The sequence below is a fragment of the Ciconia boyciana genome, chromosome 15, assembly GCF_034638445.1.
Source record: "Ciconia boyciana chromosome 15, ASM3463844v1, whole genome shotgun sequence".
In the NCBI taxonomy this organism is placed as follows: domain Eukaryota; kingdom Metazoa; phylum Chordata; class Aves; order Ciconiiformes; family Ciconiidae; genus Ciconia; species Ciconia boyciana.
The window spans coordinates 4,181,225-4,200,706 of record NC_132948.1 but is presented as its reverse complement, the minus strand read 5'-3'; the positions used below and the strand labels follow the sequence as shown (position 1 = coordinate 4,200,706).

At 37.4% G+C, this 19,482-nt stretch overlaps 1 protein-coding gene across 8 annotated transcripts in view; it reads left to right on the top strand.

Annotated features, from left to right (window-relative positions):
• CIT (citron rho-interacting serine/threonine kinase) overlaps positions 1-19,482 on the top strand; it is a 75,958-nt gene that overhangs the window by 32,227 nt on the left and 24,249 nt on the right. For 7 of the 8 annotated variants that reach the window (XM_072879828.1, XM_072879825.1, XM_072879823.1 and 4 more), the window contains exons 18-24: positions 310-435; positions 3,393-3,488; positions 5,229-5,345; positions 5,788-5,897; positions 8,838-9,012; positions 10,463-10,660; positions 12,873-12,926. In XM_072879828.1, the coding sequence (XP_072735929.1) occupies positions 310-435; positions 3,393-3,488; positions 5,229-5,345; positions 5,788-5,897; positions 8,838-9,012; positions 10,463-10,660; positions 12,873-12,926 (876 nt within the window). The remainder of the gene's footprint in view (positions 1-309; positions 436-3,392; positions 3,489-5,228; positions 5,346-5,787; positions 5,898-8,837; positions 9,013-10,462; positions 10,661-12,872; positions 12,927-19,482) is intronic. The other variant, XM_072879827.1, reaches the window with a different exon arrangement.

The window sequence follows — 19,482 nt, the reverse complement described above, 5'->3', positions numbered from 1 at the left end:
CATCTGGATGACTGTGAACAGCTTGTATTCCTGTAGTAACTATACATGGGAAAGTGATGTTAGACATTAATCCATTTTTAATTAAAAAGCATATATTTCTTTGAAGAAAGCAGAGAGGCTTTTTATTTTCAGTGAGGAGTCAATAAAGACATGTGGTTAGCATAAGGGATTTGAGGCATGATGAGGATTTCAAATATCAAAGACAACCATATATTGACTGCTTCAGCTGACTTTTTCTAGAGACTACTCATTGCTTTGTGATAATGCAGGGTTGGTTATCCTAAATGGCGGTTAATAATTGCTCTACAGGAACGGCGCCATTCTCTGGAGAATCAAGTGAAGAGACTAGAGACTGTGGAACGAAGAGAAAACCGTCTAAAGGAAGATATTCAAACTAAATCTCAACAGATTCAACAGATGGCAGAAAAAATTCTGGTGAGCAGAGGTGAAAATGAAAGATAAAGGGTAAGAGTTTGTAAGAGAGGGGTAGGAAAGGAACGGAAGACATAGAATTGCATTGAATAAGGTGGAAATTGTTGAATAAAGGGATTTGTTTCTTGTACCAGTCATACTGGAGAAAGCTTAAGTGCTCAAATTCTATTTGCACCTTTAGTTAGAAACTCACTCCTATACCGTTAGTCTTAATACTACTTTAAAATTCTAGTTGTCTCAGTGGCAGCACTTTTAAGTCAGCTTAGTAATATTTAAATTAATTACCTAGTGATTGTTTCAGGAGTAAAACATTCTTAGTACAGGATACTGCAACAATAAAAAGATTGATATCTAGCTTTTAAACTAAATTGCAATGGAATTTAGAGGTCAGATCTACTTGAAATGTTTACATTTTGAAGCAGAGAGAAATTAGTCATCTAAACTGTTTGTCTCCAAAGATAATATTTGTCAGGAATCCATTTTCACCCACATACCTTATCTGTTGGCAATTTCTTGTTTCTCTCCTTGTTAAACCTATTAAATCTTTATAGCGAGTTGGTATGTCAGTCTACAGTGAACCAAGCAGAGGGTGTTTCTAGTACTTTTACTTCCCTGGGACCATAATTTTATAGTGGAATAATTAAATTAATTTTGCATTTCTCATGAGTTCTCTTTCTGTGTTGCCAATATGATAAGGAAAAAAAGATTACTTTTTATTGGTAGCAATCCTGAGCGTAGACACACCTGAGGAAGGCCAAATGGAAATGTATAAAAAACCATATTTGGAGTCAACAGATGACCCATACTTGTTCTGGGTAATAGCTGCATATGTAGACTTCAGCATCAGAATGCCTGAGTGCTCTCAAGAAAAGGTAGATTCAGTTCTTTAATAGCGCTGTTTCTTTCAAATTGTTTCGATAACATGAGTGCATGGTAAGTGGGAGACTATGGTTTTGCTGGGCACAGAGCCAACTTTATGTTTAGAAATAGTGTAAAACTTCAAATTGTTTCATAAGCCTCTTGTGTATATTTGGGGATTGTTCCTTGGTTTTGATTACATTCTCTGTGGAGGAAAAACTGGAAGGGAATGCAGGAATATCAACTAATTGTTTTACACCATGGGATATGTTTAGCTCTTCTTATAGATAGTTTCCATGGAGTTCTGACAGAATGTTGGAGAGAGACAAAAGTATTTTATAAAAAAGTCAAACAGGCATTGAAGAAGAAATCCTGCAGAGTCTTTCCTAGCCCCTTGCAGCTCTGATCTGGCAGCACAGGGTAATAGTATTCTTTTTTCTCCACTTCTACCTTGTTCATTCCCTCAGGTTGATCTCTTCAAACACTTTTGACTTTTCCTGGTATAGAAAGTATAGAAAGGTAGGAAGGGAGCTGAAGATACAGAATTGCATAGAATAAGGTAGAAATTGTTGAATAAAGGCATTGGTTTCATGTACACTCATCTAGCAATACCTGAGAAGTACCTGCTGATCTGTCTGTACAGAACTGAGTAAGAAGTAAGAAACAAGTTAGAGAAGATACTTATTATTGCTTGAAAGCGTCAGTCATTGCTATGATGCTAATACCACAGTTAGCGCTACATAGAGAATAGTAAGTGAGAACTGGAATGGTAAGACATTACCTTTCTAAGCCTACACTGGCTGTTAAGTGCCACTGCAGAAACTGGTGGAGCTTCTGCTACAATATGAGCAGTCTGATGCTGGTAGCTTTGAAGCTGCTGCTGATCTGGTTGTCTGATTCTCTGCCAGGACCTGAAACGTGTGGGCTTCTGAGGGAGGTGAGTTGTCCCTCTTGTTGCTGGGAGACATATTTCAATTGCAAAAAGCAGCAATCTCCATTCCTTGCAGAAGTGTCGGGTACTAGGCACTGTAGATGACCTACTTTTGGTGAACCTCCTCTTTGATTCTCACTTCTGGAAAAAGAGGTCTATTGCAATTACTGGAGAAAAAAAATCTTTGTATGTTTTCAAGATGAGGAAGATCAGAAAAGAGAATATGAAAAGAGCTGAAGTAGAAATATCAGGAAATTCTCCTGTGCCATGCAGTAATGAAGGCAGACAGGAGACCTGGATGCATCCCAAAACCTGAACTTGTCTATGCAAGAGTCAACCCAGTGGTAGTGAATGACAGACCTGGATCTGCCTCTTGTTCTAAGAAAATTGTTGGAATGGCAGATATGACAATGAAGGAGCATAAAGCTCTAAGCTCAGCTCTTGTGAGGTGTCCTGTTGAAAGGAGATTATAGATTATATCCTGAAAAATATAGTTGGACAGCAGAAATAGCTAACTTCTGAGATACAAAATTATTTAAGTCCTTACTGTGCATGGCTCAAATTATCTGATGTGAAGTAAAGAGGTTAAAAATATTCTGGTATGTTCTACCATATATATTGCGTCCTGCACTTTTCATTTTCCAAGCAATTTATAAATAGTTATTCTGACAACATTTGTCTGAGGAATATGGCAAAGTAAATACTATTCCCACTCTATGAATGTAGAATGAAAAGCACAGACAGCAGTGCCCCATTATTGAGGTCTTCTGTCAGAAAACAAGTGAGAGACCTTGTTAAAAATAGATCTGAACTTCCTGTGATGCCACTGCAGCTATAAAGTGTTTATAACTGCTTGTTTTCACAAAACATCCTTGGCCCATCTTTGGGAATATTTTACTGGGAAATGGAGATTCTTACTGTGGAAGTAAAATCTTTGTCTTTAGCAGTATATCTGCTCTACAGTAGGTGGGTCAGCAGCAATATGCAAAGCTTAAAACTGATAACATGCAGCTCTTGTAATGTTCTTTTTACTATGGCAGCCCTGGTCTTGGGATTTTTATAGTGTAAAACCTTAAAAAAGAGAATGAATTAATGTTTGATACCTGTGTAATGCATACACACAGCACCTACTATTTCTTTGTGTCTGAATATGAATCTCTGCTGCTTTTAGGAGCTGGAAGAAAAGCATCGTGAGGCTCAGATTGCAGCACAACATCTGGAGTTGCAGCTGAAACAGAAGGAACAATTCTATGAGGAAAAACTCAAAGTAAAAATATCTTCTTATCACCTTCTTACAAGCTTTTGTGGGTAGAATGAGTTCAGGGAAAATCAGTTGCCTTTAGGCTCTGATTGCTTTGTCTTACGAGTTGCCTTCTTGCTTACCACTACTGAAATGTTCAGAGAGCTTAGTGGAATCTGAATAAGTTTTTCTTCTAGTCCATGCCATTGTACCTTATCTGTCTTTAGCACTGCATTAAAACAGGTGGCATTTGAAGTCAGAAGGCAGTTGTTGATTGTAATTTGACTATTGCTGACTAAATAATACTTACTTAATGCTATTGGATCTCACATCCTGAAAACACTTTCAGTTCCTACTGATGATTTTCTAAGAGTATTCACGCAGCCTACCTGCAAGTTTTAAATTCAGCAAATACTAGAGTGTTTCTGAAATTCCATCTTCTTGGAGCTGTAACATCTGCCAAGAAGCCACAGAAACCACCCACTTTGTTTTTATCTTTTCCAGGGTAGCATAGGACTTTAACAAACAGAAATAGAATCACAGACACCATCTAAAATTAGGAAAAACAAATTGGGAAATAGGAGTATGTGCACTGGCTAAGGATTTTTCTAAAGAACCTGCAGTATGTAAGCCAGCAAATGCATTTTGTAAGGAACTTTGTTTCTGCTAAGCATAATCTGTTCTCAGCAATCTTTACCTAGTACGTTTACCTGGGACTTGAATTCTACATTTCAGCTTAAATGTGAGAGGTTGTAGTATTTAAGAGGAGAGAAGGAGTTTCTATGGGAGACATATGAAGGGGAAAAAAAGAGAAGTAAGAAGGTTTCCTGGCAGACCAGAGCATGTGGTAATCAGTAATGAGAGTGATAGAAAACAGGAAGATCAGAGGTAGATGTTGGGAAAGGAGAAGTAGTGACATAAAAACGGGAAAAGAGGATAGGGATTGGAAAAAGAATTAAAAGAAAGAGAGAGCCAGTGTATTATGGGGATATATGATACAGGGTTTAGCAGGAGGAATCAGGAAGCCAGGTGAAAAAGGTTCAAAGGGATGAAAGAGGGCATGGGATGTTTGTAAATGGAACAGTAAAAAGCGTCCTGTGGTGTCCAGACTTTGTGCCTTTGAAAACTTGTCTTTGGAGGAAATGATCTTCAGTTTAACAATGGATGTAAAGCTCTGGACATACATACATAACATGCATTTTTTAAAAAAAGGTAACGGTTAGTTACTTTAGTCCTATTCCTAATGACAGGTGTTTGTGCCACAAAAAGAAGGCTTTTACTTAGCTGTTTCATTTGGTGTCTCTGACTTGAAGAATTCATGGGGTCTCAGTTGCCTTCTCACGCATACTTAGGGAACTTACAAATTACTTCTGAGCCATATTGGTAGGGCAGCTGAAGAATGTGCACTTCCTTACTTCCTCTACTGTACCTATTGGGGTATAGAGTGTTTCTGTTTTCTGTTGCATTAGTCTGGAATATTTCTTGAACACAGTTTATATGACTTAAAATAATTAAAAAATCTACAGTATCTCCATGTCTTCATAAAATTCCATCATTAAAGTCAGTCTTCAGAGATAACTGAGGGAGTGCTTGTTTTTGAAGTTTGCTCTTCCATGGATTTCATGCAATTGCATCTTGTGTTTAATTTTGCTTGAGATATGATCAATTGCTTAAAAAAAATTTGATCTTTCTTGATGGTTTTCTTTCTGCTTGCCCTTTGCCCAGTGAAACAGATATAATTTAGACAAAAGAAATGTCTTAATTTAGGTGTTGGAAAATCAGATGAAGAAAGATCTTGCAGATAAGGAAGCACTTGAGAATATGCTCAGAAGACATGAAGAAGAAGCACGTGAGAAATGTAAAGTCCTGGCTGAACAGAAGGCGGTATGTATAGTTGAATTGGAAATCAAACCATTTTAAGAGTAGCTTTCTGAGACTCTGATTTCAAGCAAGATAATCTTGCTTGAGGTTTTGTAGTGCTGCTGAGCTGTTTTGAAGGAAGTCCACTGATGAATACTAATTTTAAAAGGCATGGCTTTTTAATTCAAGGTATCTTCAAGAATAGTTCCTTAAAAGTAGCCACGTAGCTTGCTGTGTACCCATAATTTTGTGTATTGATAATATGATGGTTGCTTTTTCCTAATATTAAAGCGGTAGAAAGCAGTTGTAAATAGCTCCAGTAATTGCATCTGGGATGCTCTTTTGGCCATTTGATTGGTTTTCTTTTACTTCTTTTTGTTTCTGGAAAAAGTTCAGACTTTTTTTAAACACTGTTTTTATAATCACTTCTATTGTGCAGTCTCAAAGGCACATTGCTCTGTTTCAGATGATCAATGCAATGGATTCGAAGATTAGGTCGCTGGAGCAGAGAATAGTGGAATTGTCTGAGGCCAATAAACTGGCAGCAAATAGCAGCCTTTTTACCCAGAGGAACATGTAAGTATAGCAACTGTCATAGCTGTCATACTGGTCACTACTGAACAGTTCTCAGTAAGATCTGTTCTCTTAATGCAGAAGTGGTTCTTTTTTGCAGGCCTGCTGTGCTCCCTGCTTTATTTTCAGTGATGCAAAAATATGCTTGTTCTTCAAATAGTTGTGGTTCACTGCGTATTTTGTGTTTCCTCAAACATGACTAGGAAAATTGGTTTGTATTACAATGTTTACTTTGGAGCCTTTCCTAAGGCTGGTGCTTTGTGCAGGTTTACCAAACATGTTAAATGAATACTAATAATTTTAATGTCTAAAATACCTCTGGAGAAGCATATATTCCTTTTTTGAACATATATATTGCTAATAGATTTATATTTTCCTTGGTTCCTGTGACAGTTACATGATGTTGAAATTGGAAACATTAAACACCTTTCTTTCACAAACATTCCATACTTCCCTGATGGGTGAGAAGACAAGTAAGAAAACTAGATTTTTAAGCCAAGAGTTTTTCTGCATGTTTTTGAATTGCCATTTGCAAGAGTCAGATATTTTGTTACTGAAACAGGCAGAAGTAATGTGAAGTAGGAGATACCCCAGCTTCAGCTTCAGAATGCTGCTTCAATTCATTTTGTTTTCTTCCTAACCCAGATAGCACTTGCGTATATCTCTATTGCCTTCTCGGCTTCAGCCTCTCTCCAGTTCTCATCAATGACCGGTGTAATAGTCAGTTTAGTGTTTTTGGGGTATACTACTGGACAAGATCTAATGTCATCTGGAATCACTGTGTAAGCAGCAGCTGTTCTTGTGGTGAATTCTTATCTATTAAACACAGAGGAAATCTGTGTCAGACCTTTTTGTCTGCCTGAACTTTATTTTGCTTTGGATTTTAGTTGAGGTTCCTTTTCCTTATGATGTTTTTCCTTCATAAATGACTTAAAAGCATTCTACTTCAAGTATAGGAAAAAGTGCAGATTGTTTGATATGTCCTGCAAGGTAGGGCTGAAGTAGTATATGCTCTTACTGACTTAAGACATTCATCAACTTTGGCTGTCTGCAGAAAGGTTTTTAGTGTCTGTCAACTGCTGGATGCAATGTCAGGTGGTGTCTCTGTGGGAAGCGCTTGGATGGATTCACCTATAATATTGAATAGAATCAAGCAAGGATGAATTTTGGCAGAGAGTTGCTTTGTTTTTTTTCCTTTTCAGTGGTGATTATGCCTCCAGATATGTAATGGCTCCAATTTTTGTTGTATTTCAAATATCTGGCAAGATATTTTAGCCTGAGCAGCCAAAAATATTCACAGAAATAACTGAGAAATTTAATTGTGTTGCTTTATGCTCCAGATGACCTCCAGTTAATCATCTAGGAAGTTTGTTGAGGCAGCAAAAGCCATAACTTACCTTCAGTCTGAAATAAAACAGAAGTACTGCCTCAATGTGTACCTGGGAAGCATATGCAAGGTCTAGTGTCACAGTCATTGGTGCTGAACTGAGCGTAGGAACTTAGCTGAGCTAGATGCATCCTCTGAGAGCAGGACACTTGACTGGAGATCCATAGAAAACAAGAAAAAATATAATAATGTTTTAACATATGATTTAGAATAGATTATTGAGAGACATATTGTCAAGTAACGTAATTTTGCAGGATTGGTAGAAGATAGTACAGAAATAACATTTTAAGAGAAAATTGCTTTATTATGCATGCAGATAGCTAATGAATTTGTGCTTATTTTGTGAATTGTCATGGTGAAAATGTATAAATCTGTTGTTGGACTGTATTTTGAATCCACAACAGCTACAGCTAATCTGAGCATGTTTGAAGAGGAGAACTAGTGATTAAACCCTTCAGAGGAGAGGGGAACTCTGCTAGCTTTTGTTCCATCAGTATCTGAGGAAACTAATGATTATCAGGTTCCTGAGAAGATAGCCCAGTAAACAGTAGGAAGTGAAATAACCCCATTTGACAGTTCTGCCTGGCAATAATCTGGAGAGGTAAATTAAAAAAAGAGAAAGGGTGAAAGGGTGGGTTTGTGTGCAATGCACAGAAATGTGAGTCAGAAGACATAAGTTCTATTTTTAGTTTTGTTAAGTCTTCCTATTTGATCTTGGGCAACCCACATAATTTCTCTGGCATGGGATTAATAGCAGCTTATCTCACAGTGAACTTCTTAAAATATGAATTCATTAATATATGTAGAGCTTTGTGAGACTTCTAAGTAGAAAGCACACTATGATGCAAAATTTTCCAATGCATGATAAAATGATCCCAGGAATTGTAAATAGTGTAAAAGACCTTTTTTTCTGTCTTTTTTTTTTTTTATGAGGGTATCCGTTTCAAATTCTTATGGTAATAATTAATCATTGCCAGCTCTCAAAATTCTTATGAGCACAAGTAATTATTTTTGTTCACTTTGTAGATTAAGACTTTGATCAGAGACAACAAAGCTTTGCTTCAATGTAGGTCAAGTTCTAGGTCCATTACAACTTAAAAAAACCCAACAAAAAACCCACAACACACTACCCCCCCGCAAACTCTAAACCATAGGGTTTCTTTTATCTCATGGAAATATATTGTGTGAAAGCAACTATTCTCAGCATTTATTTTTCCTGTATAGAAAAACATGTGACAAGGAATTGGTAAAATGAGAAGAATGAACTGTAGCTTAAATATTGTTGTAGATTACAGTGTACAAGATTAATTTTTCTGTGCAACTTGCAAACATGGAATTTTAGTGCTCTGAGCATATGTTGATGAATATGCTAGTACATGGCTCTTTTGCAGAAAGGAATACAGAGTTGACCTTTTTTTTTTTTTTAAGTTGGGATGTAGAATTTAAGCTATGAACTTAACTATTCTACTTAACAGGAAACTTGTAGTATATTATTCCTTACTTCGTCCCAGTGAAAGGACATTTTGAGTTTCTAACTTGTGCTTTTCTCCTATCAGGAAAGCCCAAGAGGAGATGATTTCAGAGCTGAGGCAACAGAAGTTCTACTTGGAAACACAAGCTGGAAAGTTAGAGGCCCAGAATCGAAAATTAGAAGAACAATTGGAAAAGATGAGTCACCAAGATCACACTGACAAGAACCGCCTGCTGGAGTTAGAGACTAGGCTGCGAGAGGTGAAAACTTGGGTTTAATCCCTCCGAACAAACTTACTTGAATGTACCCCATTTTGAGTATTACAGTGAGAACTAGAATTAAGTTGGTTTAGTTCTGTGTCATAAAAAATGGTATTTTGAGGTATATTAATTTAGTTTGGTCTAGCAGTACTTTCTTTTCCCTAGGAGTAAAAAAAAAAAAAAAAAAAAAAAAAATTAAAAATTGCTCATTAGAAGGAGATAAAAGTAAGTATTAAGGATTTGTCATTCTTAGACCTAACTGAATCTGAGCTTTTAGATCGTCTTGCTTTCTCAGAATCATATTTATGGGTTTTTTTGTACAATATCCTTATAATGTTGTCCAGCTAGAGTGGTTAAGGGGTAGAGAATAAAAGCTTAGCTATGTACAATGACCAGCTTAACCATAGCCTTAGAGTCTACAGAATAGAAAGCAAAGGACACAACAGAATTGCTGTAAGAAAACAGGAGACCTGTTGCTTCATGCACATTTTTCAGAAGTTTTCTGGAAAGGAAACCTAACAGTAATATGAAAATATGTGTTTTTAAAGATTTGTGAGCTGTGCTTCATTTTTAGTTTTGTATCAACTAGTTTGGATCCACTTCAAATCTTCTTTTACCTTCTCCAGTCTCACTCCACTAATTTTCAGCTAAGACTGAAATCTTGCCTTTAGCTAAGAGGGTTGGACGACCAACACACGTCCTTGTTTGACCGGAAGTTGGTTGGGACCAGTGTAAGATTTCTGGCAGGCTTGTCGCGCATCTACAGCACAACAGACAGATTCACTTGGGATAGCAGACAGCCTGAAGAAGGTGCTAAGGTTTGGAATTGATTTTGAGCACTGAGATCTGTTCTCCTGCTTGTTCATTTCTTATCCATTTCTGGAAATGACATGTTTATCCCTGAGTATGCCTCAAGAAAACCTTCAACAGAAGCCATTCAAATAAATCCAGAGCCAGATGATCTGGTTGGTTTCTTTAAAAAGAATCTGAAGGGAAAATGACATATGAAAGTCAATTGCAAAATATGTGTAATGTTTACATATATGTAAAGATTAGTATTGATGTTTATGCCTAAAGGTTGGTTCTCAAATAAAGATTCTTAAAGATTCTCAATTTCAGTGAAGAAAGTTCATCACAAACTACTTCCACTTTTATACTTTTTATATCAACGTTTGATATGTGATATTGGAGTCACAGCTGGAACTATTCGTGTGCCCCTGTTGTTTCAAAATGCCAGGTTGCCTTTAACCTTTTTCAAAGCAAACCAGTAGTTTTTAGGTAGTCGACAAAGCTGCGTCCTTGACTTCTCAGTGACTTAATCTGTCAAGATGTGATTTTTTTGGGATAGACATGGCAATGGCATCTTAAAGTGAGGTCTGAAATCAGATTACATTGCCTATATTTTCTTTGTTAGTGACTTATATTTGGATGCTACTTTTTCTTTCTTCAGGTTAGTCTAGAGCATGAAGAGCAAAAGCTGGAACTCAAAAGGCAGTTGACAGAATTGCAGCTGACGCTCCAGGAGCGGGAATCTCAAATTACTGGGCTGCAGGCTGCCCGCACAGCCCTGGAGAATCAGCTCCGCGAAGCCAAAACTGAACTAGAGGAGACTACAGCTGAGGCAGAGGAAGAGATTCAAGCTCTCACGGTGAGCCCTAAAATTCCTACTATGAGCTATATATACAGATTAGAATTATGTAGATGCATGTTTCATTAGGAGGTTAAAATGAATTCATACTATCTAATTTTTAATTTTCAGAATAGGATATGAATTGTGCCCTGTGTTGATAGAGGCAGGAATGGCTAAAATGTCAAATTTTGTCTGTCGTCTTATCTTTAACCGTATGAATGCTTCCTAGTAGTGGTTCATTGCTACCAAAACTGTTTGATTGTTTGTAAGAGCATTATTGCTTTTGTGATGAGGTGAAAGTTGCATATGAAATTGTTATTGTTCAGAGTTTTACTCTGTGATTTAGTTGTTTAAATAATATCTCATGAGTTTGAAAGTACTTGCTGATCATAAATATTTTGATGATTATTTTTTTCTATCAGTTACCGTGCTTTAAGGATACTTACTTGGGGGTGTGGGGGACACACACACCAAATTCCTAGGAAAATAGTGTTGTTAGCACATAATTTTATTCCAACTCTTAGTTCATTAAAAATTGTCACATGTGTCTTGCAGTCTCCGGTGAGGTGCGTGAATGATATAAAGGAAAAAAACCCTTCAATTTCCCCCCCTCCCGCCCTCACCCCAGTAAATGGAATTCCAAATTATATGCTGCTGGCTGCTGTCTCTTGAGTACGAAAAGATGCTTTCAAACTGCTTGATTCTAAGAAATATTTCCTTCGTAAAAGATTCCCAGGGCTGTGGGGGGAGAAAGTGGAGAAGTAGATGACCTGCTACCAGCTAACCCCCACTGAGCAGCAGTCTTAAATGACCTTCAAATCCAGCTATTTCGAAGTGTTGAAAATGTGCATTCTCTCACTTCAGTGGCATTTGATCTAAGAACTGTTCCAAATATTTCTGCCATTGCTATTTTTTGGAAGGGGTGGTGGGCTCAGCTGAGATAGGTGCTTGTGTTACATTGATGCTTTGGGTAGATGAATGGGAGAGCCGTTGTTCTAAAGAGTGTACATGCTGGGAAAGTACAGCAACAACATCAAGGCTTAAGAATAACTGAATAGAACGTGGCATCAGTTTATTTTTTGCTCAAAACTGAGGTGGTCCCCTCCCAGCTGAAAGCTTTTCATAACAACTAATATCACTGTCAATGGGATGGCGATGTGCTTGCTATCTTTACCCTACCCCACCAGTGAAACAGATGAATATTTATGACCTGTGTTCACTCGGTTATTGCTTCAGTTAATTTGGCAAAGTGGTAGTGCTTTTGGACCAGCTGTTGTAAGATAGTCTAGTTTGGTGGGCTTGGGATTATTTCTGTTATGGATATTTTAATATACTTTTTTTATGTTTCACATTACCTGTTGTGGTAAGATAGCTTTTCAGCTCTCATATTTGACTTCTGCTGAACAGTTTTATCCTGTTTAGTCTCTTGGCTCTAAGGAAAATGTTCTGACAGAAAAAAGGTGGCTGGATGTGCTAGTGCACTAACCTTTCATTTGTAAAGTTTTCAGATAGCATGTGACATTAGACACTTGTTAAATCCATTTGATGAATTTTGAGAGAGGCCATGAGGCTGAAACAAGAACTTTTGCTTTGTCATGCTTTGCTTGTAAATTAGGAGGTCAAATGGTGCATGCAATACTGTATTCTTTAAAATAAGTGTTTGCACTTTTCCATACTTTGGATGCTGTCTTCTGAAGAATTGATTGTTATGTTTCATCACTGCTTTTTAGAGAGGCTCAGGATTAAATGGTACTTCATGGTAGGATTCAGGTAGATTGGCAGAGCTGTTTGGGATAGCTTGCATAATACTTCATTATAGTTTTTCTTTGCAAGCATTAAATTGTACGTAGCATTTATTTTATGACATAACAATCTGGATATGGAAGTAAAACCAACTCAAATTTAAATGTCAAGAATGTACAAACTTGAACATGGAATCGACATATCTTCTGGTGACCATTTCAGATGGAACCTCTTACATAATTCATTTCTCGAGTTTGTACATTTTTCTAAAGTAGTTCAGAATTTGGAGCATAAGTGTGTTTTGATTAAGTAGGATGTGACTTTTGCTAATCAGCTCTTTGCCACCACAGAGTGCTTTGATAGCCTGCAGCATCTGCCTTCCAAACTTTGCTTGCTGGTAGATTGTTCTGCAGTTTGTTTAGCAACAGCTGTTGGATTCGAATTCTAATGTATGAAAAATTGATGATTAACTTCTTACCTCCTTTAGGCACATAGAGATGAAATCCAGCGTAAATTTGAAGCCCTTCGTAATAGCTGCACAGTGAGTATTAAATACAAATCATTGAATTATTTTGAAATTAAGGATAAGAAAACAAACAATTTACTTATTTAATCCTTGATGGCACTAGTACCTAATGTGGACTTCTGGCTTCAAGGTGTTAGTAGGAGCTAGACGGATTGGATTTGATTTCTTTTAGGTTTCAGGTAAACCTCAATTTTGAGGTTTTAGTCTGATCATGAAATTGACACTATTCTTCTTTTTGGAGAAGAAAGTAAATTAAAATATCTCATTGCAGTGCAGCTAATAAGAATGGTGTAGCAGCTGCAAAAAATGATTGTAGGTGAAGATCTCTTCTGCTCACAAAAAGAAAAGATCTACCTGTCCAAATCCTGAGCTGCATCGTAGGTCTAGGCCAGAGTGGAAGAGCCTTCATGCTACTCTGGGTTTTAAGGAGGACTTTAACACTGTTTGAAGAGGCAAGAAATGTTATGGTTCCAAATAATACACTGACATGTAGTCATCTGCTCAAAGAGCAGAGAGGACTGTAGGATCTTAATTTGCACCTTCTGTTGCTTGAGATCTTTTGACATGTTTTTAGATTCATTTCATCAATGCAGGACAGATGTCCGAGGGTTTGTCTATCAATAGGGATCCTTGCAGATTAACACTGTCTTCGAACTTGTTTATGATGGTTGATGGAGAGCATCTGTCTTCCAAGGACATGAATTACAAAAGTGTTGAACAAGGACCACAGTCCTCTTGGATCAGCATTGACTGCTGATCTTTCTAGGCTTTTTCTCCTTACCCAACCCTGTAAGCAGGGCTTAATTGCTGGTTTTCTCTTGATTTGTTTCCCTACTTCCAGTGATTTCCTCAAACTTAATTTTTCATGCTTGTAGGACGAAGTATCCAATGCACAGGTTTTCATCTTTCAAAAAAATCTTTTCAGGATGAGAGTTATTCTGTTTTCCTCAGTTGCTCTTTAGCACTAAGCAAGGGGATTCTTCTGTTCTGTTCATAGAATATACTGATATGAAGAAATGAGGAAGTAGGGCTTACCAAAGTGTGTTAACCTCTATCTAAAAGAAACCCTGCACAAGAAACTTCACTTTTTGTTCCCTTCTTTGTTTACTTAGATTGATCCCCTAGCTCCATATGTGCTATCATGTATCTTCCATCCATAGGTATCTTCTTTTGTTCTATCTTGCCCTTCATACAGAACGACAGCTTTCTATGAAAATGCTTATGTGATCTCCATGCAGGCAAAAACCAGGGTGGAAAATCTGTCTCTTCTTTTCACTGCATGGTAGGCTGCCTTTCAGAGGTTGTAACTCATTATCTAGTAACACTTTGGCTCTGTAAGTGTGGTGAGCAATCTCCAGCAGCGAAGAGTGACCCATGACATTTCAAGAATGTTGAGAGCTTCAAAGACTCTGCATAAAAGGATTTCTAAAAGTGTTGTGCATTGTAAGGCCCTTCAGTGGGATAAGTGGGATCAGACATCCTCGTCAATAAGAAATTAATTAAATAGTTCCTAAATGAATAATACATGTTCATCATACATTCTCTTTTGAGCCCAGGAGAATGCATGTATAATTTAATTGACCATGGATAGAAACTTTCTTGTTCTGTGTTATGAGCAGTTCTAGCTGTCCATCCTGTCTACTGAGGGGCACTGAGAGAAAAGATAGGACAATCTTCTATTGACAGCGAGGGATCAGGGAACGTTTATTATGGTGCCTTCACCAGATGTTTCAACCTCATTTTTATCTGGTTGTGACCAGTATGATGCAGGCTTTGCCTTTGGTGACCATGTGATTCTACTTGAAGGTGATTAGAACTTATACTCCTTTTAAAATAAGATAACACTTCAAGGGAATAATTGTAATATGCTGCTACTTATGCAGCATGATAATGAGTGGGTTTATTCTTTTAGCAAGTTTTCAAAAGATATCCTTTTTAAGCTGAAACAAACTCCTCGAACTAGTCTGGCAAACTTTGGTATGGAATTATTTTTTATTTAATCTTATTGAGAAGCCCAAAACAGCCTAAGAATTATGAAAATAAGATTAGACAGGGGAAAAAAAAATCGAAAGATTGAACTTCAGTATTTTCACAGTATTCAAAAGATAAATAAAAATACTTAATCTACTTTCTTTGGTATTTCTTCTGTTTCTCTCACTTCACAAAGGTCACAGCTTCTGATTGTAGAGAAGGCTTACACCTCAAATATGTGTCTGCTTTCCTTGTACCCTCATTGCACTCGTGTTCTTCCTTTTGCTGAGGTCTCTGACCACGTAGACATTTTTTAGGTTCTTCTGTTTGTTAATTTTAAATTTGCTGTGTTTTGGGGTGCATACGTAGAGACCTTTATTTTAAATTTGCTGTGTTGTTGGTCGTAATTTCTGCCCTGTTAGTGAATTTACATTCAGTTGCTTTGATAGCTCTGCGTTATTTCATCTTGTGACATCTCTCTTTTACTATCAGGGGTCAAAAACAAAATGCTAGCATTTGCTTTCTCTGTGTCTCAGTTGTGCAAGAAATCATAGGATAGATAATTACAATAAAAATTGAAAATTGTAGTACCTGCTGTATGCACACACAGATGCATGCGGGCACACAAGAGCAGCAAATTTTATCATAGTCTTGTCACAATGATAGCTCATCCAGCAGATCTGTTGAGGGAGAAGGTCTAGTTCCATACATTTAAAGAATTATTCTATCAAAAATATGATCCATTTGAGTGTTAAAAGTATTTTCCAGGCAATCAGAAAAAGATCTAGAAATGAAAGGCATTTTCTTAAATAGGAAAATGTACGTATTTGTCAGTTGTTTCTAACTGCCTCTTAATTATGGCTTGTTGTTGAAGCATCAACACGTTTGAAGTTAAAAATACAACTAAGTTATCTAAATAATAGAATTGTTTGAAAAAGAAAACATTCAGTAAGTGGGTGGTAAAGTTGTTGTAGTTTAACCCCAGTTGGCAACTAAGCCCCACCGAGGGCTTGCTCACCCTCCCTCCCAGTGGGATGGGGGAGAGAATAGGGGGAAAAAAAAAGTAAAACCTGTGGGTTGAGATAAAGACAGTTTAATAGGACAGCAGAAGAAGAGAAAATAATAAAGATAAAAGAATGCACAAAACAAGTGATGCACAACGCAATTGCTCACCACCTGCTGACTGATGCCCAGCCCATCCCTGAGCAGTGATCGCTGCCCCCCGGCCAACTTTCCCCCAGTTTCTATACTGAGCATGATGCCATATGGTATGGAATAGCCCTTTGGCCAGTTTGGATCAACTGTCTTGGCTGTGCCCCCTCCCAGCTTCTTGCGCACCTGGCAGAGCATGGGGAGCTGAAAAGTCCTTGCCTAGTGTAAGCACTGCTTAGCAACAACTAAACCATCAGTGTATTATCAACATTATTCTCATACTAAATCCAAAACACAGCACTATACCAGCTACTAGGAAGAAAGTTAACTCTATCCCAGTTGAAACCAGGACAAAAGGCTATAAATATTTAGGAGAAAGGAATCCTATAAAATACTTACACTCAGCTTAGTAAAATACTATTGCTATTCCAGTTAACCACCATCTGAATCTTCTAGGTTTTTTCAGGTACAGGCTGTGGCTTTTACTTTAGCAAGGAGAGGGACATTTCTTAATGCTAATTGGGTATTACATTTCCATTTATTCAGGATTTCTCCAATAAAACAAGGTTTATCTTCCCTCCTTGAGGTTCTTTTGTCACCATCTTGTTTTCCTATCTTAAGCATTAAAAGGCTTGATTCTGCACTTGTCTATGAGATTGGATATTGAGGCATTAAATCTGCAAGCCTGTTAGGCACATGTATAATTTTAGTCGTGCATAAAGTCCTGCTGACTTTGGTCTAAGATCCTGATTCCACACTGGCTCAATGAGTTGGCATACAAGAATAATCTGTGTTCTTGAGAACTTCCAAAATTATGTCTAAATATGTTATATACTTTGATGCTAAATTATGTTTCAGAGTAAAGGGATCTTGCCCACTGTAACAAGGCTAATACCCAGGCAAAAACTTTTATATAGCTTTGTTAAATTTGTGGGGAAAAAAAAAAAATTGGCTGTTGGGTGGAAGGGGTTATCCTTGATTCTCATTTCACAGAAAATGTGATGGCAGATGCCAGTTATAGGCAAAAATGGAGCTTTGTAGTTTTTGTGGCCTGACAAGAAGCCAGAAACTTCTAGGGTGTTGATGAGGTGTTGTTGTGAAAGAGGCTAATGGGACCTTCACTGTGGACAATGACGATGACATCATCGTTTGAGGCTCATGGTTGGTAGAGGCAGCTTGTCTTCTGGGAACTAGGATAGAGGAGTACAGGAGACTGTATGTTTTAATAATGGGTTGGTGTGGAAGGAGAGGAATGCAAACTGTGCAGTGTCCTACTACTCTGCAACTTCTAACGAGAGCAATGTCCCTCAAGCTAAGCCACGATGAGTTTTTGGAGGCTGAGATCTCCGTGTAAGGTATGCTTCAAGTCACAGATGTTGTCTGACTATGGAAAGGGGAAGGAAGTGAGGAGTTCATTGTTAGATATCAATTGAACAGGTAGAGATACAAGACTGGTATCTAGCTGCAGCTGTGTTCATTCAGAAGCTTGGTATTCCCCGCTCCATTACGATGCTTGGTTATTTCTCTCCTGGAAAAGCTTGTGTCTCAGATCCAAATGTGAATAGGTTAAGAGAAAGTGAGTCTGATGCCTGCTCTTGTTTCCTCCTCGCAATAATTTGGGGCTGAGAGAGAGCATTTTCTTTTTTTCCTGTTTCCTTCTGACAGCTAGCTTTCTAGTAAAGATTAGTGGGGGTGGGGAGGAGTGGAAATGGATAGAGTAAAACTATGCATTAGTCTGGAAGTTCTGGATTAAGGTTGTACGAAAAATTGCAAACTCCAACTAACATGCTGCTGATAGCATCTTGAAACAGTTTACCTTGCCGTGTCCTAGCATTTTCCTGCATGTTTGGTGGCATCTGAGAACTGAGACAGCTTCATGAAGGAATAAGGTTATGCAGAAGTTTGCAAGCTGCAGTTAGTATTCTAAAACTGCTTCCTTTTCACCTTTCCCTCATTATTTTGCCTTTGGTTTTGATATGTGGAGCATATGGATTAAATTTTGTACGTTGTGTCTGATATGCAAACCTAATCATCATGGCCCTGAACTGCTTGTTGCTATGATATTTAATTTGTGATCCACGCCTGGAGAAGGTTGTAGGGCCAGGTATAATAGCTGTGAATCTGTGCAATCTCCCAGTAGAGAAGACACTTTGCTTTTCTGAAACTATGCAATGGGGAGGGAGTTGTGCTGAATATGGTCACTTTTGCTGAAGAGCTGTTATGCTTGCGTTGCTCTGTCATATTTAAAAATGAGATAGTCTTCTGTGTCAGTATAAAGATAAGCTGTGCGCTTAGATGTGGCATGTAGTGAACAATCTGCCAAGATTAGCATGGTGTAGTTAGATTGTATCTATTTTGTGGATTAGTTGTGATGAAGATGTGCTTAGATCAAAGAGAAAATTGCAGTTGCTCTGTGAGTGATGATACAGTGGCACAGATACAGTGGCCGCCTAGACTGTCTAGAATTGCTTTTTCAAGCTTTCAAGTGTTTGGTTGTTTTAGAAACTTAAAATTTGAAGTTTTTTGTAATTATATTATGGGTTTCTAAAAGGATAAAATAATGTTTTCAGACTTTCTTTTAATATACTTCAAACTTAACGCCAGAATAGCTCAGGGTTGCTTGGTTGGTTTATTTGGGTTTTTTTTTGCCTGGGGATTTCCTTAACTGAAAAGAAAAAATACCTAAAGCTATTAACTCTTTTCAGGTACAGGATTCTGGCATAGGTTGTATGTATGTATGTATGCCTAAGACAACATTTCCTATCAAATATGGTTTTTTGATCTGTGTTTTCTTTCTTCTTGGTTCCCAGGACAGGCATTTATATCACACTGTGTCCCATTTTCCTGTGTCAGTATTACCCGTTACTATTTAGGCTTTATAGCATTTATAAACTCTGTAACCCTGTTGGGTTATACATAGCTGCAGATAGCTTTTAAAAATTGGATTTGTTAACAAATTTCCCCTTTCCCTGTGAAAAAAGGAAACCTGTACTAAGAAGAATGAATTTTGTCTCTTTAAAAAACATTAAAATCTATCAATCTATATAGATTACATTATATAGGTTATAATATATTTGGAATTTAAGCCAAACCATTTTGGAATTGTCAATAAATATACTGTTAGGAAAATATTCAAGAAAGGAGATCACGTCACTTCTTCTGGAACCCTTCTTTCTTAACTGCTGTGCTATTTAAGTTTTCCAGAAATATCCTACTAGATAAAATGTAACAGTGAAGTTAAAATGGTCTGGTTTAATTTTAGTTATATTCAGGGAAAGAAGTCAAAATCTCAGAACATAGAATAAAGGCGAATGGGAGCTTAACTTCCAGCCCTGAAGGGATGAAATGAACTGAAATACAGCCAGTTTTAAAAAATGAATTAAGTAGTTTGACGTATTAAGTCTGCATGTCACCTTATCCATTTTGTGTTTCCCCCATCTCTGCTTTC